General features: G+C 41.5%; 1 protein-coding gene across 1 annotated transcript; it reads left to right on the top strand.

Annotated features, from left to right (window-relative positions):
- The first annotated feature begins 352 nt into the window (after nt 1–352).
- Nucleotides 353–24,281, top strand: LOC139381627 (coiled-coil domain-containing protein 6-like). Its single transcript, XM_071125292.1, has 9 exons — nt 353–856; nt 1,920–2,069; nt 8,183–8,311; nt 8,725–8,828; nt 9,055–9,215; nt 13,667–13,823; nt 14,082–14,182; nt 19,858–19,979; nt 22,944–24,281. Exons 1-9 carry the CDS (start codon nt 602–604, stop codon nt 23,130–23,132), a joined length of 1,368 nt encoding a protein of 455 aa, XP_070981393.1. The 5' UTR covers nt 353–601; the 3' UTR covers nt 23,133–24,281.
- Nucleotides 24,282–24,413: the final 132 nt, after the last annotated feature.

Here is a 24,413-nt window from a genome sequence, read left to right as displayed (position 1 = left end):
GCCCTATGGAACTCCCAATCACAGCCATTTGTGATGCAGCCTGGAATTGAACCAGGGACTGTAGTGATGCCGCTAGCACAGAGATGCAGTGCCTTAGACCGCTACACCACTCAGAAGCCAAAAAACTTCCTCAGTAATGTTGTCCACTTAATTGTAATATACTACTCTTTTACTTTCTATATGTTATTTTCTGTTTCATATGGCATCGATAAACATTGGCACAAAATAGGACACCACTTGACAGAGCTATCTCCACAAGGTGGCGCTATTTTAACACGCGTGTGGTTGAAACAGAGCAAGGTCACGTCACACCGAATTTTCATAGGCTGCTGCCGGGTTGTCACTAGAAATCACAGCCACAAAGTCAAACATGGAAACAGCATCTTGCTTTTTGGTCTTAATTTGAGGTTAGGTTAAGGCATAAGGCTAGCAGTGTGGTTAGGGTTAAGTTTACGTTTAAAATATGACTTTAAGAATATACATTGTAGAAATAGGCGGACTTTAGCCATAATGATTACTTTGTGACTGTGGCAATTAGTGAAGACCCTGCTGCTGCCCCACAAACACTGCAACTGCAGTCTCCTCTCCTCCACACATAGCCATGGCGGACAGTGCAAGCGAGAGCGACACGGACGGAGCAGGGAGTAGCTCGGCTACACCGATGTCATCATCCGCCTCAAATTTGACCAAGCCGGGGGTAGTCATTTCACAGTTTCGATTAGAGGAGTTAACTAACCGATTAGCCTCACTACAACAGGAGAACAAAGTTCTTAAAATTGAGCTGGAGACGTTCAAACTCAAGTGTAAGGCACTACAGGGGGAGAATCGGGACCTGCGTAAAGCTAGCGTCACCATTGTGAGTAACTGGTGGTTTTTGTTGGTTAGCCTAGCTAGCTACATAAAAAAATCGCCTAACGTTATACACGCACGTTAAACATACGAAATTGCAACCTGGTTAGCCAACTAACGTTAGCTAGCTACCTACCTGGTAGCGAAATAAAGGCAACGTAGTTATGCTTGTTAAGAGGCTAGCTAGATAACTTAGCTAGTTTAGTGAGCTAGCATAGCTAGTTGGTTAGCTTGGTAACCCGTTTTGTTTTGGTGATAACTAACGTAGTTTATTAGCTTGCTAGCCAATGTCCTGTTGTTAATTTGCAAACACCAATCCATTTGACAAATGGTGACAAAGAAGTTGACGTTTGTATCTAACTTACGTTAGAATGTTAGCTGTGTCATCTAAACTAGCCAACTAGTCCGCTATTATGAGGCTTTGGGTTCTCATCGTTATTTATTTTTGTGCTTAACGTTACATATACCCCTTGGCACAAACGTTGAATTTATAATAAATCATAACCTAGCTAGTCCAACAACACCTAGTATGCCTGTTTAAGCATCAGTAGACTGACATGGATTTGATTTCCTCTCTCCTCGTTCCACTGTTATGTGCCTCCACCACCCCTGTTTCTGTCTCTGCTTTCCTCGCCATGACAGTTGACAGTACAACATGTTTTATAGGTAGTTCCTCAACGTCAGTCACTCATTCAGTTAGTGCAATAGGCTACTTCTTGAGTCATTGATATGGGGGGTGGACTAACGGCTTCCTCTCTAGCTGACAGACATTTAATGCAGCAAATTTGCACAGTGCTATTCCTTGTTTTTGTTAAGATACTACTGCGCCAATTAGAAAGCCATCAGCTTTATGAATCCCATATTTTAGCGGAATACAGCTGTGAGCTGAGCAGTGTGGTAGAAGCTGACATTCGATTGGCAAAAACAAATCACTTCATATGTTGCCATTGTTACCCAGTGCAAAAAATGTTAAGCATCCCATAACACATTTATGACATGTATTCGGTGAGCCATTTTGTTGTGAATGCTGCACTGATATTTTTGGTACATTTTGTCCTCTGTGACTGCAGCAAGCCAGGGCTGAGCAAGAGGAGGAATTCATCAGCAACACTCTGTTCAAGAAGATCCAGGCCCTGCAGAAAGAGAAGGAGACCCTCGCTGTTAACTATGAGAAAGAGGAGGAATTTCTCACGAATGAACTGTCAAGAAAACTCATGCAAGTGAGTGACATCTGGAAAATAACTGACCCTGGGGCATTTAACTTATGCCAAGTATTTGTCGCAATGTCAACCTAAGGTTGTGTGTTTGAGTCAAGAACCAACAGCATTGGTTCTTGACTCAAGTTATTTTATTAACTGACCTCATCACTACTCTAAATGACTTGACTGACTACTCCTATTCCTGGTTTAGGCTATTTGGTCTCTTTTGCAACTGACCCATATTTTGCCTCGGCTCCATTACTAAAATGAGCTATTGACCTTTGTTGTACTGACTAATGGTTTGATGTACAAAGAAGCATGAATCTCACTGGACCACTCGTGTGTTTTACCAAACCCAGGTTAAAGGTCAGACAGTCTAGAGGCTCTTGTTATCTGGCCTGTTTCATAACATAAAACAGGCCCACTTCCATTCCTATACTTTAGTGTCGACGGACGCTCCTTAGCACATGTTCCCCTCACCAAGTGTCGTCATAAAACATGGACTAGTCTAACATACTTTTCTCCATGAATTTCATGTCAGTGGCCTGCACCAGGCTAGAACAGCAATGCTAATGTGGATTTGAACTAGCAACCCTGTTCTAACACACCCCAGGCTTCAACAGTAAATAGTGGTTCATAGTATTAGTATTTTCAGTGGTATAGGGTACTACTACTACTATAAGGACAGGGCTGCCTCTATACCAGGAGTGGGCAATCATTTTGGGAAGAGGGACACAGGGATTTCGAAATTCAACGGAGGGCCACGCCGATTTTTCTTTGACCAATTTGATAGTCAATCTATTTGCGGGCCAGAGAGAGGGTAGTTATTTGAAAATAGATAGGTCAATTATAATTTGTACATACAGTACCAGTCAAAAGTTTGGACACACCTACTCATTCAAGGGTTTTTCTACATTGTATAGCATAATTGGCTAGCAGCATACCACTCTGCATCCCACCGCTGGCTTGTTTCTGACGCTAAGCAGGGTTGGTCCCTGGATGGGAGATCAGATGCTGCTGTAAGTTGTGTTGGAGGGACAGTAGGAGGCACCCTTTCCACTGGTCTAAAAAAAAAATATCCCAATTCCCCAGGACAGTGATATGGGACATTGCCCTGTGTAGGGTGCCGTCTTTCGGAATGGAAGTTAAACGGGTGTCCTGACTCTGTGGTCACTAAAGAGCTCATGGTACTTATCGTTAACCCTGGTATCCTGGCAAAGTTCCCAATCTGGCCCTCATACCATCATGGTCACCTAATCCTCCCCAGTTTACAATTGGCTCATTCATCTCCCCCTCCTCTCCCCTGTAACTATTCCCCAGGTCGTTGCTGTAAATGAGAATGTGTTCTCAGTCAACTTACCGGGTTACATAAAAAATAATAGTGCAGACATCAACTATGAAATAGCACATATGGAATCATGTAGTAACCAAAAGGTGTTAAACAATTCAAAATATATTTGAGATTCTTCAAAGCTACCCTTTGCCTTGGTGACAGTTTTGCACACTCTTGGCATTCTCTCAACCAGCTCCATGAGGAATGCTTGAAGTATTTCCCACATGCTGAGCACTTGTTGGCTGCTTTTCCTTCACTCTGTGGTCCAGCTCATCCGAAACCATCTCAATTGGGTTTTGGTCAGGTGATTGTGGAGGCCAGGTCATCTGATGCAGCACTCCATCACTCTCCTTCTTGGTCAAATAGCCCTTACACAGCCTGGATGAGTGTTGGGTCATTGTCCAGTTGAAAAACAAATGATAGTCCCACCAAGCGCAAACTAGATAGGGTGTGTTTCGCTGCAGAGTGCTGTGGTAGCCATGCCGGTTAAGTGTGCCTTGAATTCTAAATAAATCACAGACAATGTCACCAGCAAAGCACCCCCATACCATAACACCACCACCTCCATGCTTCACCGCTGGAACCACATGTACAGAGATCATCTATTCACCTACTCTTTGTCTCAAAAAGACACGGCCGTTGGAACCAAAAATCTCCAATTTAGACTTTGGTCTGCCAAAGGACAGATTTCCACCGGTCTAATGTCCATTGCTCGTGTTTCTTCGCCCAAGCAAGTCTCTTCTTATTGGTGTCCTTTTAGTGGTGGTTTCTTTGCAGCAATTCAACCATGAATGCCTGATTCACGCAGTCTCCTCTGAACAGTTGATGTTGAGATCTGTCTGTTACTTTTTATTTGGGCAGCAATCTAAGGTGCAGTTAACTAATGAACTGATCCTCTGCAGCAGAGGTAACTATGGGTCTTCCTTTCCTGTGGCGGTCCTCATGAGAGCCAGTTTCATCATAGCACATGACGGTTTTAGCGACTGCACTTGAAGAAACGTTCAGCGGGTGTGAGTGGGTGTGTCAACTTTTGACTGGTACTGTACTTTGTATCTCATTTTACACTTTAAAGTGTCACCCACAGTGGATTTTTGAAGTCCCGTGCGGGCCACAATTAATCGGCTTGGCGGGCTGTATGCGGCCTCAGTTTGCCCACCCCCTAGCATAACCCCTACATCATTGGTTCTCAGACGTCTCCTCTGGGACACATTCTGTTTATTTGAACTCTTCCAGAGCTAGCACACCTGATTCAACTTGCCAACTAATTATCAAGCCCATGACTAGGTGAATCAGGTGAGCTAGTTCAGGGCTACAACAAAATTGTGAAACGTCTGGGGGTCCCCATTGAGAGGTTTGAGAGCCACTGCCCTAGAAATCAAAATCAAATGTATTTATATAGCCCTTCGTACATCAGCTGATATCTCAAAGTGCTGTACAGAAACCCAGCCTAAAACCCCAAACAGCAAGCAAGGTGTAGGTGTAGAAGCACGGTGGCTAGGAAAAACTCCATAGAAAGGCCAAAACCTAGGAAGAAACCTAGAGATGAACCAGGCTATGAGGGGTGGCCAGTCCTCTTCTGGCTGTGCCGGGTGGAGATTATAACAACATGGCCAAGATGTTCAAATGTTCATAAATGACCAGCAGGGTCAAATAATAATAATCACAGTAGTTGTCGAGGGTGCAGCAAGTCGGCACCTCAGAAGTAAATGTCAGTTGGCTTTTCATAGCCAATCATTAAGAGTATTTCTACCACTACTGCTGTCTCTAGAGAGTTGAAAACAGCAGGTCTGGGACAGGTAGCACGTCCGGTGAACAGGTCAGGATTCCATAGCCGCAGGCAGAACAGTTGAAACTGGAGCAGCAGCACGGCCAAGTGGACTGGGGACAGAAAGGAGTCATCATGCCAGGTAGTCCTGAGGCATGGTCCTAGGGCCCAGGTCCTCCGAGAGAGAGAAAATTAGAGAGAGCATACTTAAATTCACACAGGACACCGGATAAGACAGGAGAAGTACTCCAGATATAACAAACTGACCCTAGCCCCCCGACACAAACTACTGCAGCATAAATACTGGAGGCTGAGACAGGAGGGGTCAGGAGACACTGGCCCCATCCGATGATACCCCCAGACAGGGCCAAACAGGAAGGATATAACCCCACCCACTTTGCCAACGCACAGCCCCCACACCACTAGAGGGATATCTTCAACCACCAACTTACCATCCTGAGACAAGGCCGAAGATATAGCCCAAAAAGATCTCCGCCACGGCACAACCCAAGGGGGGGCGCCAACTAGAGGTCGACCGATTATGATTTTTCAACGCCGATACCGATTATTGGAGGGCAAAAAATAGGCGATACCGATCAATCGGCCAATTTATTTTTATTTTTTTATGTGTGTGTGTGTGTATATATATATATATATATATACACATTTTTGTAATAATGACAATTGCAACAATACTGAATGAACAATGAACACTTTTATTTTAACTTAATATAATACATATGGGCTTTTGGAGGGGTGTTCTTAAGGTGATTCCACAGGTTGGTGGTATTTTTTGATTTAGCCGTTTCTGACCCCATGCTTACATCTTTATCACAAATAAGACACCTTGCTTTCCCTGGTGCCAATTCTATGTAATAGTCCCACACTGGTGCTCTGCTTTTCTCTGCCATCTGTAAAACACACACAGCTCTGAAGTGACAATGATACTGAAGAGTATGCTTAGGAGACAAATACTCTCAACTGTTTGAATAAAAATAGTTTAAGTTACCTGTGATGAATGTTGAAAACAAAAACTCATTTCTATATGCAGGAAATCCTATTTTAATAATGGACATGGTAAGAATTGACTACCAAAGTGCGAGTCATAATTCCCATGACACCTAGCAAAATCTGAAAAGCAGTTCCTTCATTCATTTATTCCATAGGATATTTTTAGATTCACTTAAAATAAGGTCTGTGTTTCGTGTAGGCTTACACCACCTTGCCAATTTTATAACTGTGTAGATATTTATAGGACAAGGTAACTGATCAATATTGGCTAAATATAAGCGAAGATAAAAAAAAATTGTAGAGTGGATTTATGAAAATATTTTGACAAACGTTACCTTATCCTAGTGAGATTTACACGGGTATCAAAACGCTGAGGCGGTTTAAGCCTGCACGAAACACAGACCTTATTTAAAGTAGATCAGGACATTCTCTATGGAAGACATGAACGGTAAAATAACAAAGGAACCCCTTTCAAGTTCAGCCGCAAGTTATTACAGGAATTATAACGCGTCGACTATTTCTCTCTAAACCATATACCTTTGACTATTACGAGCCTGCTGCTGCCTACCACCCCTCAGTCAGACTGCTCTATCAAATATCAAATCATAGACTTAACTATAATAAACACACAGAAATATGAGCCTTAGGTCAAATCCGGAAACTATCACCTCGAAAACAAAACGTTTATTCCGTTCCGTATTTTATCTAACGGGTGGCATCCATGAGTCTAAATATTCCTGTTACATTGCACAACCTTCAATGTTATGTCATAATTACGTAACATTCTGGCAAATTAGTTTGCAAAGAGCCAGGTGGCCCAAACTGTTGCATATACCCTGACTCTGCGTGCAATGAACGCAAGAGAAGTGACACAATTTCACGTGGTTAATATTGCCTGCTAACCTGGATTTGTTTTAGCTAAATATGCAGGTTTAAAAAATATATACTTGTGTATTGATTTTAAGAAAGGCATTGATGTTTATGGTTAAGTACACATTGGTGCAACGATAGTCGTTGATTGCTTTTTATAAGATAAGTTTAATGCTAGCTAGCAACTTACCTTGGCTTACTGCATTCGCATAACAGGCGGGCTCCTCGTGAGGCAGGTGGTTAGAGCGTTTAGTTAACTGTGAGATTGGATTGGATCCCCCGAGCTGACAAGGTAAAAATCTGCCGTTCTGCCTCGTTCCTAGGCCGTCATTGAAAATAAGAATGTTCTTAACTGACTTGCCTAGTTAAATAAAGATTAAATAAAGGTGTAAAAAAAAAAAATGGCAAAATCAGCGCCCAAAAATACCGATTTCCGATTGTTATGAAAACTTGAAATTGGCCCTAATTAATCGGCCATTCCAAATAATCGGTCGACCACTAGCGCCAACCCAGACAGGAAGATCACGTCAGTGACTCAACCCACTCAAGTGACGCACCCCTCCTAGGGACGGCATGAAAGAGCACCAGAAGTCCTGTATCCACCTTCAAATACAGGCCTCTATGGCTGTGTTTAAACAGGCAGCCCAATTCTCTTTTTTTTTTTCAGTAATTGGTCTTTTGTTCTTCTGAAGTTAGGGTCCACTGTACTGTAGTAATAGGCTAAGGTTAGGCTGTCAAATGGCGTCTAGCATTCAACTAAAATAGCTCAACCCCCTGTTTTATTAATTTGTTTGTTTTATTTTGACCTGATGATTGGTCGGTATTCGTTAGATATTTGCGAATTGGCCCTAATAAAAAATATATCTACATAATCCATCACACAATCGTCTTATTTTTAACTAGTTATGAGCCACACCCTTTTTATTGGTAGACTGCCAAAGGTGGTTACTTTGGCTGCTTTGGGCTATATCTAGCTGTACCATTGCCATTTCACAAGACATTCTTCACCAGATCACAATCAGAGACAAGCAGTACCAACCCTTTACCATCTCTATAACACGGACCAATCAACATGTAGCCACAGTGCTCTAATGCCAATCTTTTCAGTGGTTGCAATTACTTGCATTGATTTCTCCTCCCCTTTTCCTCCCACAGTTACAACATGAGAAGGCTGAGTTGGAACAGCACTTGGAACAGGAGCAGGAGTTCCAGGTCAACAAACTGATGAAGAAGATCAAGAAAATGGAGAACGACACAATATCAAAGCAGCTCACCTTGGAGCAGGTATAGTGACACTATAATGACACCACAGGCAGCTGGTGGCACTTTAATTGGGGAGTACGTGCTCATAGTGTTTGGAAATGAATGAATGAATGAATGGAATGGTTTTAAAGGCATCAAAACACAATAGTTTCCATGGTTTTGATACCATTCCAGTCACCTCATTCCAGCCGTTTGTCTGAGCCGTCCTCCCCTCACCAGCCTCCTGTGAATGACGCCATGCGCAATGACATCGTCTTGGTGCAGCTGAGTCTATTCTATGAGGACAAACTTTAAACATCACGTCAGCACTGCCACTTAAGAGAAAGTGCCATTACCGTGCTGGGGATGTATATGTTTTTTGTGTGTGGGTGTGCATTTCTTTGTGCAAGATGTTCTGAAACTGAATCTCTTTTCTGTGTTCCCTTTCTTTCCAGCTAAGGCGCGAGAAGATTGACCTCGAAAACACATTAGAGCAAGAACAAGAAGCTCTTGTCAATAGACTGTGGAAGCGCATGGACAAATTGGAGGCAGAGAAAAGGTACGATTTTATTATGTAACCGTATATTCTTTAGGAGTAGAGTAGTATGTGCACATCTAGAGAAACCTCGGTGCTGGATTCAGTGAATGGTTGAAAGTAAACAAAATTAACCTTCATATTACTGTTGTATGCTCTTCAGTGATGATCTTTTATTAGGAAAGTAGTAATAATATATCGAATGGTTCTCTCCATCTTCCCTTACTGGCGGATCTGTTCACTTTGACAGAATCCTCCAGGAGAAGTTGGACCAGCCTGTGTCTGCTCCTCCCTCTCCCAGGGATGTTTCCATGGAGATCGACTCTCCGGAGAACATGATGCGGCATATCCGCTTCCTGAAGGACGAGGTGGAGAGACTGAAGAAGAGCCTCCGTACCACCGAGCTGCAGCGTGAGTGTCAAAGGCCGATGGTTAACGGTGAACTCATCATGACGTGACCTAGTTTTGTAGAAATCATAAAAATTCGTAAAAGCTTTGGTGCTCAAGAAGATCTACAGTCAGTTATTTTCATTTTGTTCACTGATTGTTTCACGTGATCTTAGAACACCAGTGGTAGGTCACCGTAGAGTACTCCTCTTTTTACAGATACATGTCTATCATGTGTTTGAAAGGTCCATACACTTTCATTTAATTCAATTTGGGAACGATTAGTTCTACCACTCAAACAGATGTGGACACACTAGGGCTGACCCCATTTAGTCGACTGGTCAATTGTTTGGTTGATAGGCTGTTTGTTGACCGAGATTTCTTTAGTCGAGCAGTATCAGTCAAATAAATAATAATTGTATACAAGACACCTGTCTGTTTTCGCGCCTGTCGGAGTGGACTGATCCATCGTGGAGGCCGTATGGATGGCACAGTCCATCAGTCTTAAGAAGTGTGCTGCAGAAATTGTATGTGGTGGTTATATTATGTAAGAACAATGGTGCCACACAAATAAAAAATAATATAATTTTATAAAAATGCGCTTTCTCCCACATTGGGTAGTGGTCGCTGTCTGCGATTCTGAAACGCTGTTGAATTGGCGCCTTTTCCTAGACCATGTTGCTGTGTGCATAATAACCAAAGTAACCAGCATATTGGTGTTGAGAACAATGCGGCAGCAGCATAGTTAGGAGACGAGAAAACAGCCCTTGCCTTGATTGTCTAAGAAAAGTGAGGAGAGACGAAATCCCAACTTAATTAGGTCTATAATCAACTGTTAAATGTGCCAGGCTTTATAAATCATCCATATACAGTACCATATACAGTACCAGTCAACAGTTTACAGTACCAGTCAACAGACACACCTACTCATTCAAGGGTTTTTCTTAATTTTTTACTATTTTCTACATTGTTGAATAATAGTGAAGACATCAAAACTATGAAATAACACATATGGAATCATGTAGTAACCAAAATAGTGTTAAACAAATCTAAATATATTTTAGATTATTCAAAGTAGGTACCCTTTGCCTTGATGACATCTTTGCACACTCTCACAAAAACACGGCAGTTGGAACAAAAATCTAAAATTTGGACTCATCAGACCAAAGGACAGATTAATGCCATTGCTCATGTTTCTTGGCCCAAGCAAGTCTCCTCTTCTTATTGATGCCCTTTAGTAGTGGTATCTTTGCAGCAATTCGACCTTGAAAGCCTGATTCAAGCAGTCTCCTCGGAACAGTTGGTGTTGAGATGTCTGTTACTTGAACTCTGAAGCATTTATTTGGGCTGCTTCTGAGGTGCAGTTTAACTTATCCTCTGCAGCAAATCAATTTTTATTTGTCACATACACATGGTTAGCAGATGTTAATGCGAGTGTAGCGAAATGCTTGTGCTTCTAGTTCCGACAATGCAGTAATAACCAACAAGTAATCTAACTAACAATTCCAAAACTACTGTCTTGTACACAGTGTAAGGGGATAAAGAATATGTACATAAGGATATATGAATGAGTGATGGTACAGAGCAGCATAGTCAAGATACAGTAGATGGTATCGAGTACAGTATATACATATGAGATGAGTATGTAAACAAAGTGGCATAGTTAAAGTGGCTAGTGATACATGTATTACATAAGGATACAGTCGATGATATAGAGTACAGTATATACGTATGCATATGAGATGAATAATGTAGGGTAAGTAACATTATATAAGGTAGCATTGTTTAAAGTGGCTAGTGATATATTTACATCATTTCCCATCAATTCCCATTATTAAAGTGGCTGGAGTTGAGTCAGTGTCAGTGTGTTGGCAGCAGCCACTCAATGTTAGTGGTGGCTGTTTAACAGTCTGATGGCCTTGAGATAGAAGCTGTTTTTCAGTCTCTCGGTCCCAGCTTTGATGCACCTGTACTGACCTCGCCTTCTGGATGATAGCGGGGTGAACAGGCAGTGGCTCAGGTGGTTGATGTCCTTGATGATCTTTATGGCCTTCCTGTGACATCAGGTGGTGTAGGTGTCCTGGAGGGCAGGTAGTTTGCCCCCGGTGATGCGTTGTGCAGACACTACCCTCTGGAGAGCCTTACGGTTGAGGGCGGAGCAGTTGCCGTACCAGGCGGTGATACAGCCCGCCAGGATGCTCTCGATTGTGCATCTGTAGAAGTTTGTGAGTGCTTTTGGTGACAAGCCGAATTTCAGCAGAGGTACATCTGGGTCTTCCTTTCCTCTGGCGGTCCTCATGAGAGCCAGTTTCATCATGGTGATTGATGGTTTTTGCGACTGCACTTGAAGAAACTTTCAAAGTTCCTGAAATTTTACCTATTGACTGACCTTCATGTCTTAAATTAATGATGGACTGTCATTTCTCTTTGCTTATTTGAGCTGTTCTTGCCATAATATGAACTTGGTCTTTTACCAAATAGGGCTATCATAGGGCTATCTTCTGTATACCACCTCTGCCTTGTCACAACACAACTGATTGGCTCAAACACATTAAGAAGGAAAGAAATTCCACAAATGAACTTTTAACAAGGCACACCTGTTAATTGAAATTCATTCAAGGTGGTTTATGAAGCTGGGTGAGAAAATGCCAAGAGTGTGCAAAGCTGTCATCAAGCAAAAGGGTGGCTACTTTGAAGAATCTCAAAGCTAAATATATATTTTGATTTGTTTAACACTTTTTTGATTCCCACATGATTTCATAGTTTGTCTTCACTATTATTCTACAGTGTAGAAAATAGCAAAAAAATTAAGAAAATCCCTGTAATGAGTAGGTGTCCAAACTTAACTGGTCCTGTGTATCTACAGAAATGAGACAGATCCTGCTTCTGTTGCCTGATTAAACACTCAATAGCCTACTGATTCCGTGAGCACCAAGCCTCACGCAACAATTTCACAAATTCAGCTGTTTTTAATCTTTGCTATGCTGTAATAAAGGCTTTACACTTATTTTTTAGACCATGGTATTATTTATAATTTATTCAGTCTTTACAGTATTCCAAATTGTCAAATTATATTTATAATAATAATAATAATAACCATCTTTCTGTGATCTCCTTGTTATTGTCATTATTATTATTATTATCATAATAAAAAGTAATGTCATCATCATTAGTAGGCTAAGTATAGCAGCCTTGTGAACCCACCAGCTGTATGCCTAAGAGCGCATCCTCTTTGGTCTTAAAACTTACTTAGGCCTGTATTTCAATACTTATATAGGTTACTGTATCAATCAATAATTTATTTGTTCATGTCATCACACAGAATACACGTCATTCATGATGTCAAATGCAATCAAGCATTTTAGTTTTAAAATAACAAAGCGACCATTGAATAATTAACGTTAACAATAAATAGGCCTAAACTGTTTCATTTAGAAAATTGCATTCACGAATGAATGCGACTGTTTTTAGTCTTTACTGTAATAAAGGATTTGCAAAAAAACTAAACAAATGTTACAACAGACTCTGGTACGCTTATAATGTGTTGTTTACATTGTTCCAAACATATTTTTCTTTGTAATCTAACAGCACACATAATATGCATGCAAAGCTTGCGCCATACCTTTTTCTTGATCTGTATTTTCGATAAGTAGTCAAATTTATTCCACACATCAGACTTCTCCTTTACCTCCTGCGCAACCATTAAACATTCCCCTGTTTCAAGTTATTTTTCATGTCCTCTGCATCCATTTTGTTGTCACGTGTTCAGAGTTTGCTATAACCAATTTATTTGTGATAATGATATGCTTTAGGTCAGGCCCTATTGGTCACGTGCATGTGATGCATACATGTGTCACATAAAGAGAGCAAGGGTTGAGGGAGTAGGGAATGTTTTTCCTAAACAAATTAGGTCATTCTTTAACATAACTATTCAGTCAGAATTGGCTGTAATTATGTTGCAGCTTCAGTAACGCGGACAGCGCTATACACACAGTTGATGTTTTGTGGTGATTGCTGCAGCCACTAGAGGGAGTCGTCAGACCAATCTTTTGTTTGGTCTAAAGCCTTCTTGGACAAGGGCTGTGGCAAAAAATAATACTAAGAAGCTGATGAAATCATGGGCTTTGTTACCTCATAACCCTTTTTGTCATTAGAGACCATAAGTGACCTATTTCACCTATGGGGCTAGTGTTACTTTGAAACATGACGAACACAGTGTATTTGGGTGCCATAGCTGCTATACTATAGCAATAAAAAGCACGTAAAAAAACACCAATGAAAGGCTAAGGAAAACAACTATTGAAGTGGTGCATTATAGAAAAGTACTTTTGGTAAGCACATTAATTATAATATTGTCTAAAATATTTTGCGTCTTTGCTCTCTCAGAACAATACATTGTTGTGAAATGACTCATTTCTGTGTAATGATGATGCATTTGGTTTTTAATGAAACTTTATTTGTCTGTCCCCTCCCAGACACAGAGAAGCGGGCCCAGTACATTGAGGAGGAGCGGCACATGCGTGAGGAGAACATCCGTCTGCAGAGGAAGCTGCAGAGAGAGATGGAGCGCCGCGAGGCCCTGTGTAGACAGCTGTCTGAGAGCGAGTCCAGTCTGGAGATGGATGACGAGAGGTAGACATGAAACAACAACCCATTAAACACTCTATTCCAACTTCACCATCTCCAACCTATGTTTAAGTTCTATTCTGCGGTCAGCCATGCATAGCCAAAAGTCAAATAAGCAACCCCACATTCTCACTTCCTCAATGTCACACTTGATACTCCAATGCTAGTACTTTCCGTTTCAGACAGCGAATCATTGCTCAAGGGATTGGGAGTGATATTTGGAGACATAAAATGATTGTCTAAACTGCTATTTTCCTCCCTCAGGTACTTCAATGAGATGTCAGCTCAAGGCTTGCGAGCACGGACGGTATCCAGTCCCATCCCATACACTCCTTCCCCCAGCTCCAGCCGACCCATATCACCTGGTACGTACAGTACAGGAATACCTTGGCCCACATCCAACACCTCATAATTACACCCTGTTTTATGAATATCTATTATGTCACTGGTTGAAGGAAGAGAAAGTGCCACATCCATAAAGAGCACCATTGACTCTGACAGAGTTGTTGTATAATATTGTGTGATATGAATAGGTGTATTAGTTTACTCATTAAGTCATATTTTATCTAACGGTGTATCAGGAACTCTCTGTTCCAGTTTGATATATCCTTATTGATAATTGGGTGAATTTAAGGTCACCTTGGTACAAGTCCTGTCTTGGTTGCTACTTGTTTTGAACATTGGGTTAACAGGTATATCAAAACAATAACTCTATTCTTAAATTAGTTCAATTTAATCTTATTTATATCCCTATCCCCAATCCCTAACCACATTTTTCCTTCTGAAAATGTCAGACATCATGTCAAGTTTGACAGCTTCTAAAGTTAATACCAATTGAGGGAGAAATGAGTTTGTTTGGGTGACGTCCTTTGCCTGCAGCAAGTTACTTTTGAGTTTTCTTCTTAGCATATCCTGTTATGCAGAAAGAGAGCAGCTGCAACACCCAGGCTCAGTATGCAAGGCACCTCCTTAAAACCATGATTCATGTTAACAGATCAGATTAGTTTTTTTTTTTTTTGTCCAGGAAATTGTTTTCAGGGGTATAATTAAAGGTCCAATGCAACCATTTTTATGTCAGTATCAAAATCATTTCTGGGTAACAATTAAGTACCTTTGTGTTCAATTAAATGGTCAAAAAGATACAAAAATAGTTTCTTAGCAGAGGGCTATTTCTCAAACAATAATTTTGCTAGCACTGTCTAGGAGGGTCTGAGTGTGGAGGGGGAAATGGAAAATTAGCTGTTATTGGCAGAGGTTTGGAACTCTTATTGTTCTAACTAATTTACCACCTGGTGACGTCACCATGGAAAGCCATAACGCCACCCCACCAAAACAAGCTGATTTCAGATGGTGTTTTCAAACTTAAACTAGAAAGGCATTTCACACTATTATTCCAACCTCATAGTGTGGAACTATATGTAAAACACAGGAAATCAAGTATTTGACTGCCCTGGGCCTTTAAGACCATGGAGCTCAAGTTCCAGTAGGCTGCAAGGACTGGTCGGTCTTCAAAACACCTTATTAGAGATTTTTTTTCCATTATTTTTCAGTAATGACATTTTGGTACTTCATGATATTAACTGACTGAAAGGTTACATTGATCTCAAGCAATAACTGCAGCCGCCCCTGAGGATTAGTCTCTCACCTTGAATCACCCAATTAGGCCTACGTTACAACACTCTTGAGACAAACCACCGCCAATATCCAGTTGTCTATCTCCCATTCTCCAAATAGCAACATTTTACATTAAAGCTGCTCCAGAGAAGTAAGCGTAAGGATGCTCCCTGGAATGACCAAAAATAGGGTAATAGGGTTAGATAAGACTCCATCATGGTAATTTGTCTGTTTATCTCTGACAGTCTGCAGTGTCAGACAGCTGGAGACATAATGAGCGAGTGTTAGCGGGGGCTGATAGCTCTGCTAGACATGGCCCTAGAAACGCTAAGCAGGCCAGGTTACCAAGCTACACTGTGTTAGGCTTCTGAGGCTAATGACCCAAAGTAGCTGGCTGGATGATCGCTGTGGCGTGCACCCAATTAGAAGTGTAAGTATAATGCCAGTTGTGGAGACCTAGTGAGTGCAGCAGCCCCAAATGCCCGTGTAATGTATTGATTGAAATGACCATGCTGTAACATGGTCAGCATGTTTCAACCAAATCAAATCAAATCAAATCAAATTTTATTTGTCACATACACATGGTTAGCAGATGTTAATGCGAGTGTAGCGAAATGCTTGTGCTTCTAGTTCTCTACTAGTTCTCTACTTCCGGCGCCGACAGAGATGGCCGCCTCGCTTCGCGTTCCTAGGAAACTATGCAGTTTTTTGTTTTTTTACGTGTTATTTCTTACATTAGTACCCCAGGTCATCTTAGGTTTCATTACATACAGTCGAGAAGAACTACTGAATATAAGATCAACCAGCCTTTATGGTGTTTCTCAGTCACGTAGAGATCCTTAAACTTACTTTACTCACATTCATACCAAGTACATGCCACAGTTGCAGGCAAATATATTGGCACCTTTGTTTCCCAGTCATCTCTACATGACTGGGAAACATCATAAAGGTTGGTTGAAACATGCTGACCATGTTACAGCATGGTCATTTCAATCAATACATTTCAATCAACACTCCATAACAGTCCAGTGTTTCTTCTTGAACCATTTCAGGGTGCTTTTGATGTATGCTTGGGGTTGTTGTCATGTTGGAAGACCCACAACCTTCAACAGACACAGTTTTCTGACACTGGGTTGAACATTGCACTCCAAAACACCTTGATAATCTTCTGATTTCATGATGTATTGCAACAAATCAACCTAAGAGCATTATCGAACCTCCATGTTTGATTGTAGAGAGGGTCTTCTTTTCTTTGAATGCTTAATTTGGTCATTGGTAAACCTTAATTGATTTATTTACTTTTTTATTAATTTTTTTTACCCCTTTTTCCTCCACAATTTCATGGTATCCAATTGGTAGGGCTGGGCGATATGGCCAAAATAAACTCAGCAAAAAAAGAAACATCCTCTCACTGGCAACTGCATTTATGTTCAGCAACCTTAACGTGTGTAAATATTTGTATGAACATAAGATTCAACAACTGAGACATAAACTGAACAAGTTCCACAGACTAACAGAAATGGAATAATGTGTCCCTGAACAAAGGGGGGGTCAAAAGTAAAGAGTCAGTATCTGGTGTGGGCACCAGCTGCATAAAATACTGCAGTGCATCTACTCCTTGTGGACTGCACCAGATTTGTCAGTTATTGCTGTGAGATGTTACCCCACTCTTCCACCAAGGCACCTGCAAATTCCCAGACATTTCTGGGGGGAATTGCCCTAGCCCTCACCCTCCGATCCAACAGGTCCCAAACGTGCTCAATGAGATTGAGATCCGGGCTCTTCGCTGGCCATGGCAGAACACTGACATTCCTGTCTTGCAGGAAATCACCCACAGAACGAGCAGTATGGCTTGGTGGCATTGTCATGCTGGAGGGTCATGTCAAGATGAGCCTGCAGGAAGGGTACCACATGAGGGAGGATGTCTTCCCTGTAACGCACAGCGTTGTGATTACCTGCAATGAAAACAAGCTCAGTCCGATGTTGCTGTGACACACCGCCCCAGACCATGACGGACCCTCCACCTCCAAATGGATCCCGCTCCAGAGTACAGGCCTCGGTGTAACGCTCATTCCTTCGACGATAAGCGCAAATCCGACCATCACCCCTGGTGAGACAAAACCGCAACTCGTCAGGGAAGAGCACTTTTTGCCAGTCCTGTCTGGTCAAGCAACAGTGGGTTTGTGCCCATAGGCGATGTTGTTGCCGGTGATGTCTGGTGAGGACCTGCCTTACAACAGGCCTACAAGCCCTCAGTCCTGCCTCTCTCAGCCTATTGCAGATGGTCTGAGCACTGATGGAGAGATTGTGCATTCCTGGTGTTATTTAGGCAGTTGTTGTTGCCATCCTGTACCTGTCCTGCAGGTGTGAAGTTCGGATGTACCGATCCTGTGCAGGTGTTGTTACACGTGGTCTGCCACTGCGAGGACGATCAACTATCCGTCCTGTCTCCATGTAGCGCTGTCTTAAGCGTCTCACAGTACGGACATTGCAATTTATTTCCCTGGCCACATCTGCAGTCCTCATGCCTCCTTGCAGCATGCCTAAGGCACGTTCACGCAGATGAGCAGGGACCCTGGGCATCTTTCTTTTGGTGTTTTTCAGTCATTAGAAAGGCCTCTTTAGTGTCCTAAGTTTTCATAACTGGGACCTTAATTGCCTACCGGCTGTAAGCTGTTAGTGTCTTAACGACCGTTCCACAGGTGCATGTTCATTAATTGTTTATGGTTCATTGAACAAGCATGGGAAACAGTGTTTAAACCCTTTACAATGAAGATCTGTGAAGTTATTTGGATTTTTACGAATTATCCTTAAAAGACAGGGTCCTGAAGAAGGGACGCTTATTTTTTTTGCTGAGTTTATTATATCAAGGCATTTAAAAAAATTAAATTAAAATAATACATTTTAAAAATTGACAATATGACTGTATTTGACAGTATTTTTAGTTTTTGAATAATAAAAGTTCTACATTTGCTTTATGAGTAGTGAGTGATCCTAGGATGGCAACACATACATTCTAAGTGTTTTCAATGAGTCTTTCTCCAATCTGATTGTTTTATACTGTTCCATTCAACTTCAACCAAAACAAATTTCAGCTCTTTTATAATTTCTGCATTTCCTGCACTCAATTGCAGTGGTGGAAAAAGTACCCAATTGTCATACTTCAGTAAAAAAAGAAAGATACGTTAATAGAAAATTACTCAAGTGAAAGTCACCCAGTAAAATACTACTTGAGTATGTCTAAAAGTATTTGGTTTTAAATATACTTTAGTATCAAAAGTAAAAATATAAATCATTTCAAATTCCTTATATTAAACAAACCAAATGGCACCATTTTCTTGTTTTTATTTATTTACGGATAACCAGGGGCACACTCCAACACTCAGACATCATTTACAAGCAAGGCATTTGTGTTTAGTGAGTCCTCCAGATCAGAGGCAGTAGATGACCAGGGATGTTCTCTTGATAAGTGTGCCTTAGACCACTGCACCACTCGGGAGGCCGGTCATTGGTAAACCTAAGAAGACCCCGCTGCTGAAGGAGACACAAGAAAGCCTGATTTTAACTTTTCAAAAACCCACCTTAACAAGCCTAAATCCTGCGGAAAATGTTCTGTGGACTAATGAAACAAAATTAGAGCTCTTTGGCAATACAGATCAGCGCTGTGTTTACTGATAACCAAATTAAGTGTTCAATGAAAAGAACACCCTCCCTACAATTAAACATGGGGGAGGTTCGATAATGCTGTGGCCTTGATTTGCTGCCTCTGGTACTGGGAGCCTTGAACGTGTGGAAGACATCCATTAAATCAGCAGATTAGTGTTTTGGAGTGTAATGTTGAGTCTGATGTTTAACCTAGTGTCCAAAAACGGAGTTTCCATTGAAGGTTGTCTGTCTTAGAACAAGACAACCCAAACACACATCAAAAAGGAATGTTTCAATAAGAGGTTCTGGAGTGACCAGCGACGAGTCCAGATCTGAATCACATCCATAACCTATGGCAATAGCTGAAAACAGAAGTTGTAGTGCACCCCTTAATAATTGAAGAATTAGAGAAGTTTGCTGCTGAAAAGTGGGCAAAATTGGCAGTGAAAAGGTGCAACAAGCTCATTGAGTGTCTGCAGTTATCTTGGCCCAAAGGCTGTTAAACCAAGTACAAGCTCCGGGGTGTCAATCATTTTGTCCATGCTATTTGTCTAAATAAAGAATGTAAACTTAGGTTTACAAAAATACATGTGGTTCTGCAATGTTGAAAATCAAATAACAAGGTGAGGGGACCAAACATTTTTTTATTTTAAGTTATTTTTTAAGAAATAGGGAATTATTCAACAGAAGTGCAAGGGTGCCAATATATTTGGCTGCAACTGTACATGGAATTCAGAGACATAAAATACATTACAAACTAAATGACTTTGTCTTCTTCCAGGTCTGTCATACGGTAGTCACACAGTTGGGTTCACTCCCCCGGCCACTCTGTCCAGAGCCGCCATCTCCCACTTCAACGCCCCAGCCCTGCACATCCACGGAGGATCCTCCCACGGCGTAGCGGTGAGTCTGCTTTACTCCTATCACACCACCAATGGGCATCCGAACTAGCAAGACTAAGCTATATAAGCTGCACCATGAAAAATAATGGGGTTGATGTGTAGATGGATGAATGCCAGTTATTCTCTAAAATGGCGCAGACAACATTCTCAGATGGTACTAACACAAAATGTCCCGGATCTAGATATCATGGGAGTGTTGTCGTGTACATTGATCCTTGCTGAGATGTAGCAATAGTGAAGAATGGATCTCCTACCAATACCATGGAGAAGGGCTGGTGTAAGTGGGCCATTAATCTTTATGGTGTGTATCTAATGAGTATCTAATCTGGGTCACATCTTAATTTGTTTGGTACAGTATAAAGCTCCTGTGTCCGTCATCTTACATGACTAGCCTTGATGGTATTCCACGTATGGTAGTTTTTACTTGTGTGCGTTGTTGTTTCCCCCCCCCCGCCCCCCCATGTTTTCTGAGGAATAAATAAATTGTTGGACATAAGACTGTAAAAACACTGGGAAAGTTATATTCCCACGCGTGATCATATAGCAAGGTTTGAAATAATTGTTTTAGTCAAATATTATATCTGTTTGGGATTATTTGTAATTATGTTCTGGACCCCCGAACATGCGCTCAAGAAAAAAAATGGTCCCCTGCTGAATGTAGTTGGTGATCCCTGGACTATATGAATGTTCTATCAAATGAGGTCTTTTCAATAAACGGGCCAGGAGTCAGTCTGAGCCAGCAGATTTGTATGGTGTGCAGGGTTATTTTCTGTATCAAAAAGGGGCATAGGTGGTGGGCATGGTAATGGGTGAGGTCTGCGCAGCTGAATTTCTCGATGGCGGAGTAGCAAATTGTTTGCATTTAAAGTTAATTTAATGCGATTCTACACATTCTGCCATGAGCTAAGAGAATGTTGACATTTTTAAAGCTAATTTCCTGCAATTCTATGCATTTTACCATGGCTAATGCTGTGTGTGTTCTTATGCTCAAACATAATAACAATCAATACTGCTAAATTCATTGCTTGTGGAATTGAAGAATGCTCTTAATTTAAAAGCTTTTATTTCAGTTCTCACACCATTTGGCACAATCTTGTGGGACCTCCCTGCCTGTGTTTAATTGTCCTCCCAGTGCCTGTTATCAACTCAGAATGTCCTCTCCCAGTGCCATCAGGGTGGTAATGACTGTGGTGGCGTCAGGGATCAGCCCAATCTGACACAGCTCCCTGTGACCTGTGTCTCCCGTTCAACCACTCATTACCACAGGCTTTAGTTAATTCACTTTCCTGTTACCGCTGTTCAGGTCACTCTGTCCCATCATTCATTCCATTGCTGCGCAAAAGGACCTAGGAGCAGCCTACGGGAATATGGATTAGCCTATTAATTGCAAATGGACACAAAAATATACCCAAGTTCTGAGTAGGAGTCTGAGTACTGAGTAGAATTACATCAGTGACTGTCTTCTGCAGATGCCTCCGGCTCCGTGTCAACATCGGCTCGGTTTCCATCCAATTGGCAACCAGATTTTCATACAAATATTCAAGAATCTGCATTAAGAAAATATGCACATTTTCCCACCAGTGGTGTTTCCACCAAATGCATTTGTTGCGGATACAAATCAGTGTGTGATGATGTAGTGCACACACAATTTACTTTTTCGCTTATGTTTTCATGTACAGAATAAAAATCTAAAGTTCAATATGTTTCCATTGCATTTTCAACTCTACCCATAGTTTTGTCCAAAAACTGTTGCGTTTAAATATAAAATGTGCTCCCTCTGGTTTTAGCAGGTGCGCTCTAGCCAACAGCTCTCATATACAGCGGGGGTTGGCTAGTCTACATGATGAGATTATTATGGATAACAGCGAGAAAATGTATATTTGTCAAACAGTCAATGATCGATCATCGTGTCACCAGAATACGACCCTCAATATTTATTGGAATGGAGCATCAAGATCACTGTGCACTTTCACCGCCCTGTTAATTTAATTTATTTCATCTGTAGCCTAATAAACTGTATGGTTTTCCGAGTTGTAGTGGGAGGACCACACAACATATATCATCGTGTGACTCCCAAGTTTACTTTGATATGATGGTTGTTATATCAATATTTGAGCATAACGGCATTTAACGCCATTTAACGCCATTTCTCGCATAATTCATTTTACAGTCACAAAAAGATCCCACCATGTCAAACAAACCAATTCTGTCGGCATTTATAAAATTGTACCGAAATTCCTGTTTCCATCACAGCTGCCGCGATTAAAAAATATATATATATATATATATGGTAGGACTTGCATAAAAACTGAGGATGGAAATGTGGGAGCCTAGTGTCTCTGTACAGTGAAGCCATTCCCTGTGGTTATGGAGACTGGTTAAGTAACATTGTTTTCCTGTGACTGACTGGCTGCTGGGAGAAGTCATAGGAGTTTACCCTCCTTTCATCAGGTACTAGGTGCACCTTCAGGGTTGTAACAGTTCTTAGCTCAGAGATGACTTTGAGCTGAACACTCTGCTTCTTTTCAGTGACTTGCGTTAGCCCTTTGCAAAAGTGACACAAGCACTCTTTTTGTGTTTCCATGGTAACATTGAGTGCTCCAGAGATGAGCATTACTTTTTTTGTCAGCATGTGCCTCTGAAGTGTGTTGGTTTCTGGGTGGCAGCCGTCATTAGAGATCCTAGAGCTCATCAGTAGTAAGTGGTGGTGTTGAGGTGCATCAGGCCAGCCACCCAGATACTCATCAAAGCTAGGGTGTATTCGCCAGCGCTTTGGCACCAGCAATATTTGTTTATGACTCGCCAATGCTCACGTAAGAAGGGGAACTGTTTACGGAAAGGTATTTGAAGGTGTTCGATTTAAAATGGAGGCTTTTTGAGAAGGGGTCTTTTTTGTTGTTGATGAGAATTGATGTGACTGAGTGTTTCTTATCGCCCTCTGTCTTCCCTCTTTTCTTCAAAACAGAGGCCCTCCCCGAGAAGAAGCACCAGCCCAGATAAATTCAAACGTCCCACACCGCCGCCCTCCCCCAACACGCACTCAGGGGCGCAGCCTCTGCACCCGCTCCCCCCGCCAGCCCAGCCAATGGTCCAGTCCATGTCCTCTCCTGCAGCTATGTCGCAGCATGCAGCGCATCCCCCCTCCCAGCCTTAACGTGCTATGCCATGCTACACTACTTCGACAACCAGGGAGTTGAAACCCTACAGAGCAAGTTTCTATGAGCCGGCAGAAGACCTGAAGCAACATGGGGCGTTCTAAGGAATTTACTGACTTTAACTGCGCTTCTGGGATTTGTAGGCTGATATCTGTTCACCTTGTCTTGTACATGTTTGTTTTTTGCTTGGAACTGTTGACGATTGGAATTATTGTGGCGCTAACAACCAACACGTATGGTAACAATGTCTTGTCATGGTGTTTGTGGGCTGGATGTGTTGGATCCCTTCCATGTCTGCAATACCACATTCCAACAGCAGTAATGTAACCCCACCCCCTTGTTCAAAAACAACTTAATCAATTGCATCCCAGTAAGAATTGCTTAAGTCAGTAAGCTGTATTGTAAAAGAAATCTCAGCTTTAGGAGTAACCCAGATATAGGGCATTGATGATGGGAGGGAGCTAGCGCAAAGATATGTTGACTTTTTGATTCTGAAAGACACTGCTTGCCACACTGCTCGTAAAAAACACAAAAAAACAAAAGGATGGACAGTGGTACATAAACCACAGATAAATGTTGGCTTTTGAGGTATTCAAATGTAGTCTGAGGTGTTCCAATATATGTAGTCATGTACTCTTGCGTCTCTTTCTCTCTCTTCCACAGCTCTATCTCTGGTGTGGTTATAAAAGATTTTGTCATCCCTATGGATATTCCTCATCAGACAAAAACGTAATGCTCTTTACACTAAATATACTGATATAACATTCTAAATGAATGGTACTGTTGAATGACATTTCTATGTATGATTAAAAGCTCTTGAGAAGATGACTCTAATTTTAGTGTGTTGTACTTTGTTTTTACAATATGTGGCAACTCTGACTGTTGGTAATGTTTTCAGTTCTACTGGAGGTTGTCATGTGTGAACCAGTGAGACTGACAGTGTTTATCCTTCATTCTGCTCTCTTTTTTTATTTGAATACCAGCATTGAATACACACATAACCGTGGCTTATCTGAAGCATGCACTGTTCTGTAAAATCATGTGTTCCAGTCACACTTGTTTTTGGCATAAGCCTGAGCTGAACTTCACACAAGTTACGCAAGATGAACTTTTGGCACTAATAAAGTAATTGACTGGATGTGTTCAAAGGTGTGAATGTGTTATTGTGTCTGTGTAATGTCCTTAATGTCTTGCCCTTTGATTTCCATGATGGTTTCCAGATCAGAGTCCTATAACACACCCTCACTTACAACATTCCAGTGTTTTCTTGGTGGCAGAGA

The sequence above is a fragment of the Oncorhynchus clarkii genome, chromosome 23, assembly GCF_045791955.1.
Source record: "Oncorhynchus clarkii lewisi isolate Uvic-CL-2024 chromosome 23, UVic_Ocla_1.0, whole genome shotgun sequence".
NCBI lineage: Eukaryota > Metazoa > Chordata > Actinopteri > Salmoniformes > Salmonidae > Oncorhynchus > Oncorhynchus clarkii.
This window is presented reverse-complemented; position numbering and strand designations above follow the sequence as displayed.

What these genes read in the sequence shown, in the direction of transcription:
- LOC139381627 (XM_071125292.1), top strand. Translation starts at nt 602, where the DNA reads ATGGCGGACAGTGCAAGCGAGAGCGACACGGACGGAGCAGGGAGTAGC. An exon ending in GTAAAGCTAGCGTCACCATT is followed by an intron (nt 857 to 1,919) that starts GTGAGTAACTGG and finishes CTGTGACTGCAG; the next exon opens with CAAGCCAGGGCTGAGCAAGA. An exon ending in CAGCCGACCCATATCACCTG is followed by an intron (nt 14,183 to 19,857) that starts GTACGTACAGTA and finishes GTCTTCTTCCAG; the next exon opens with GTCTGTCATACGGTAGTCAC.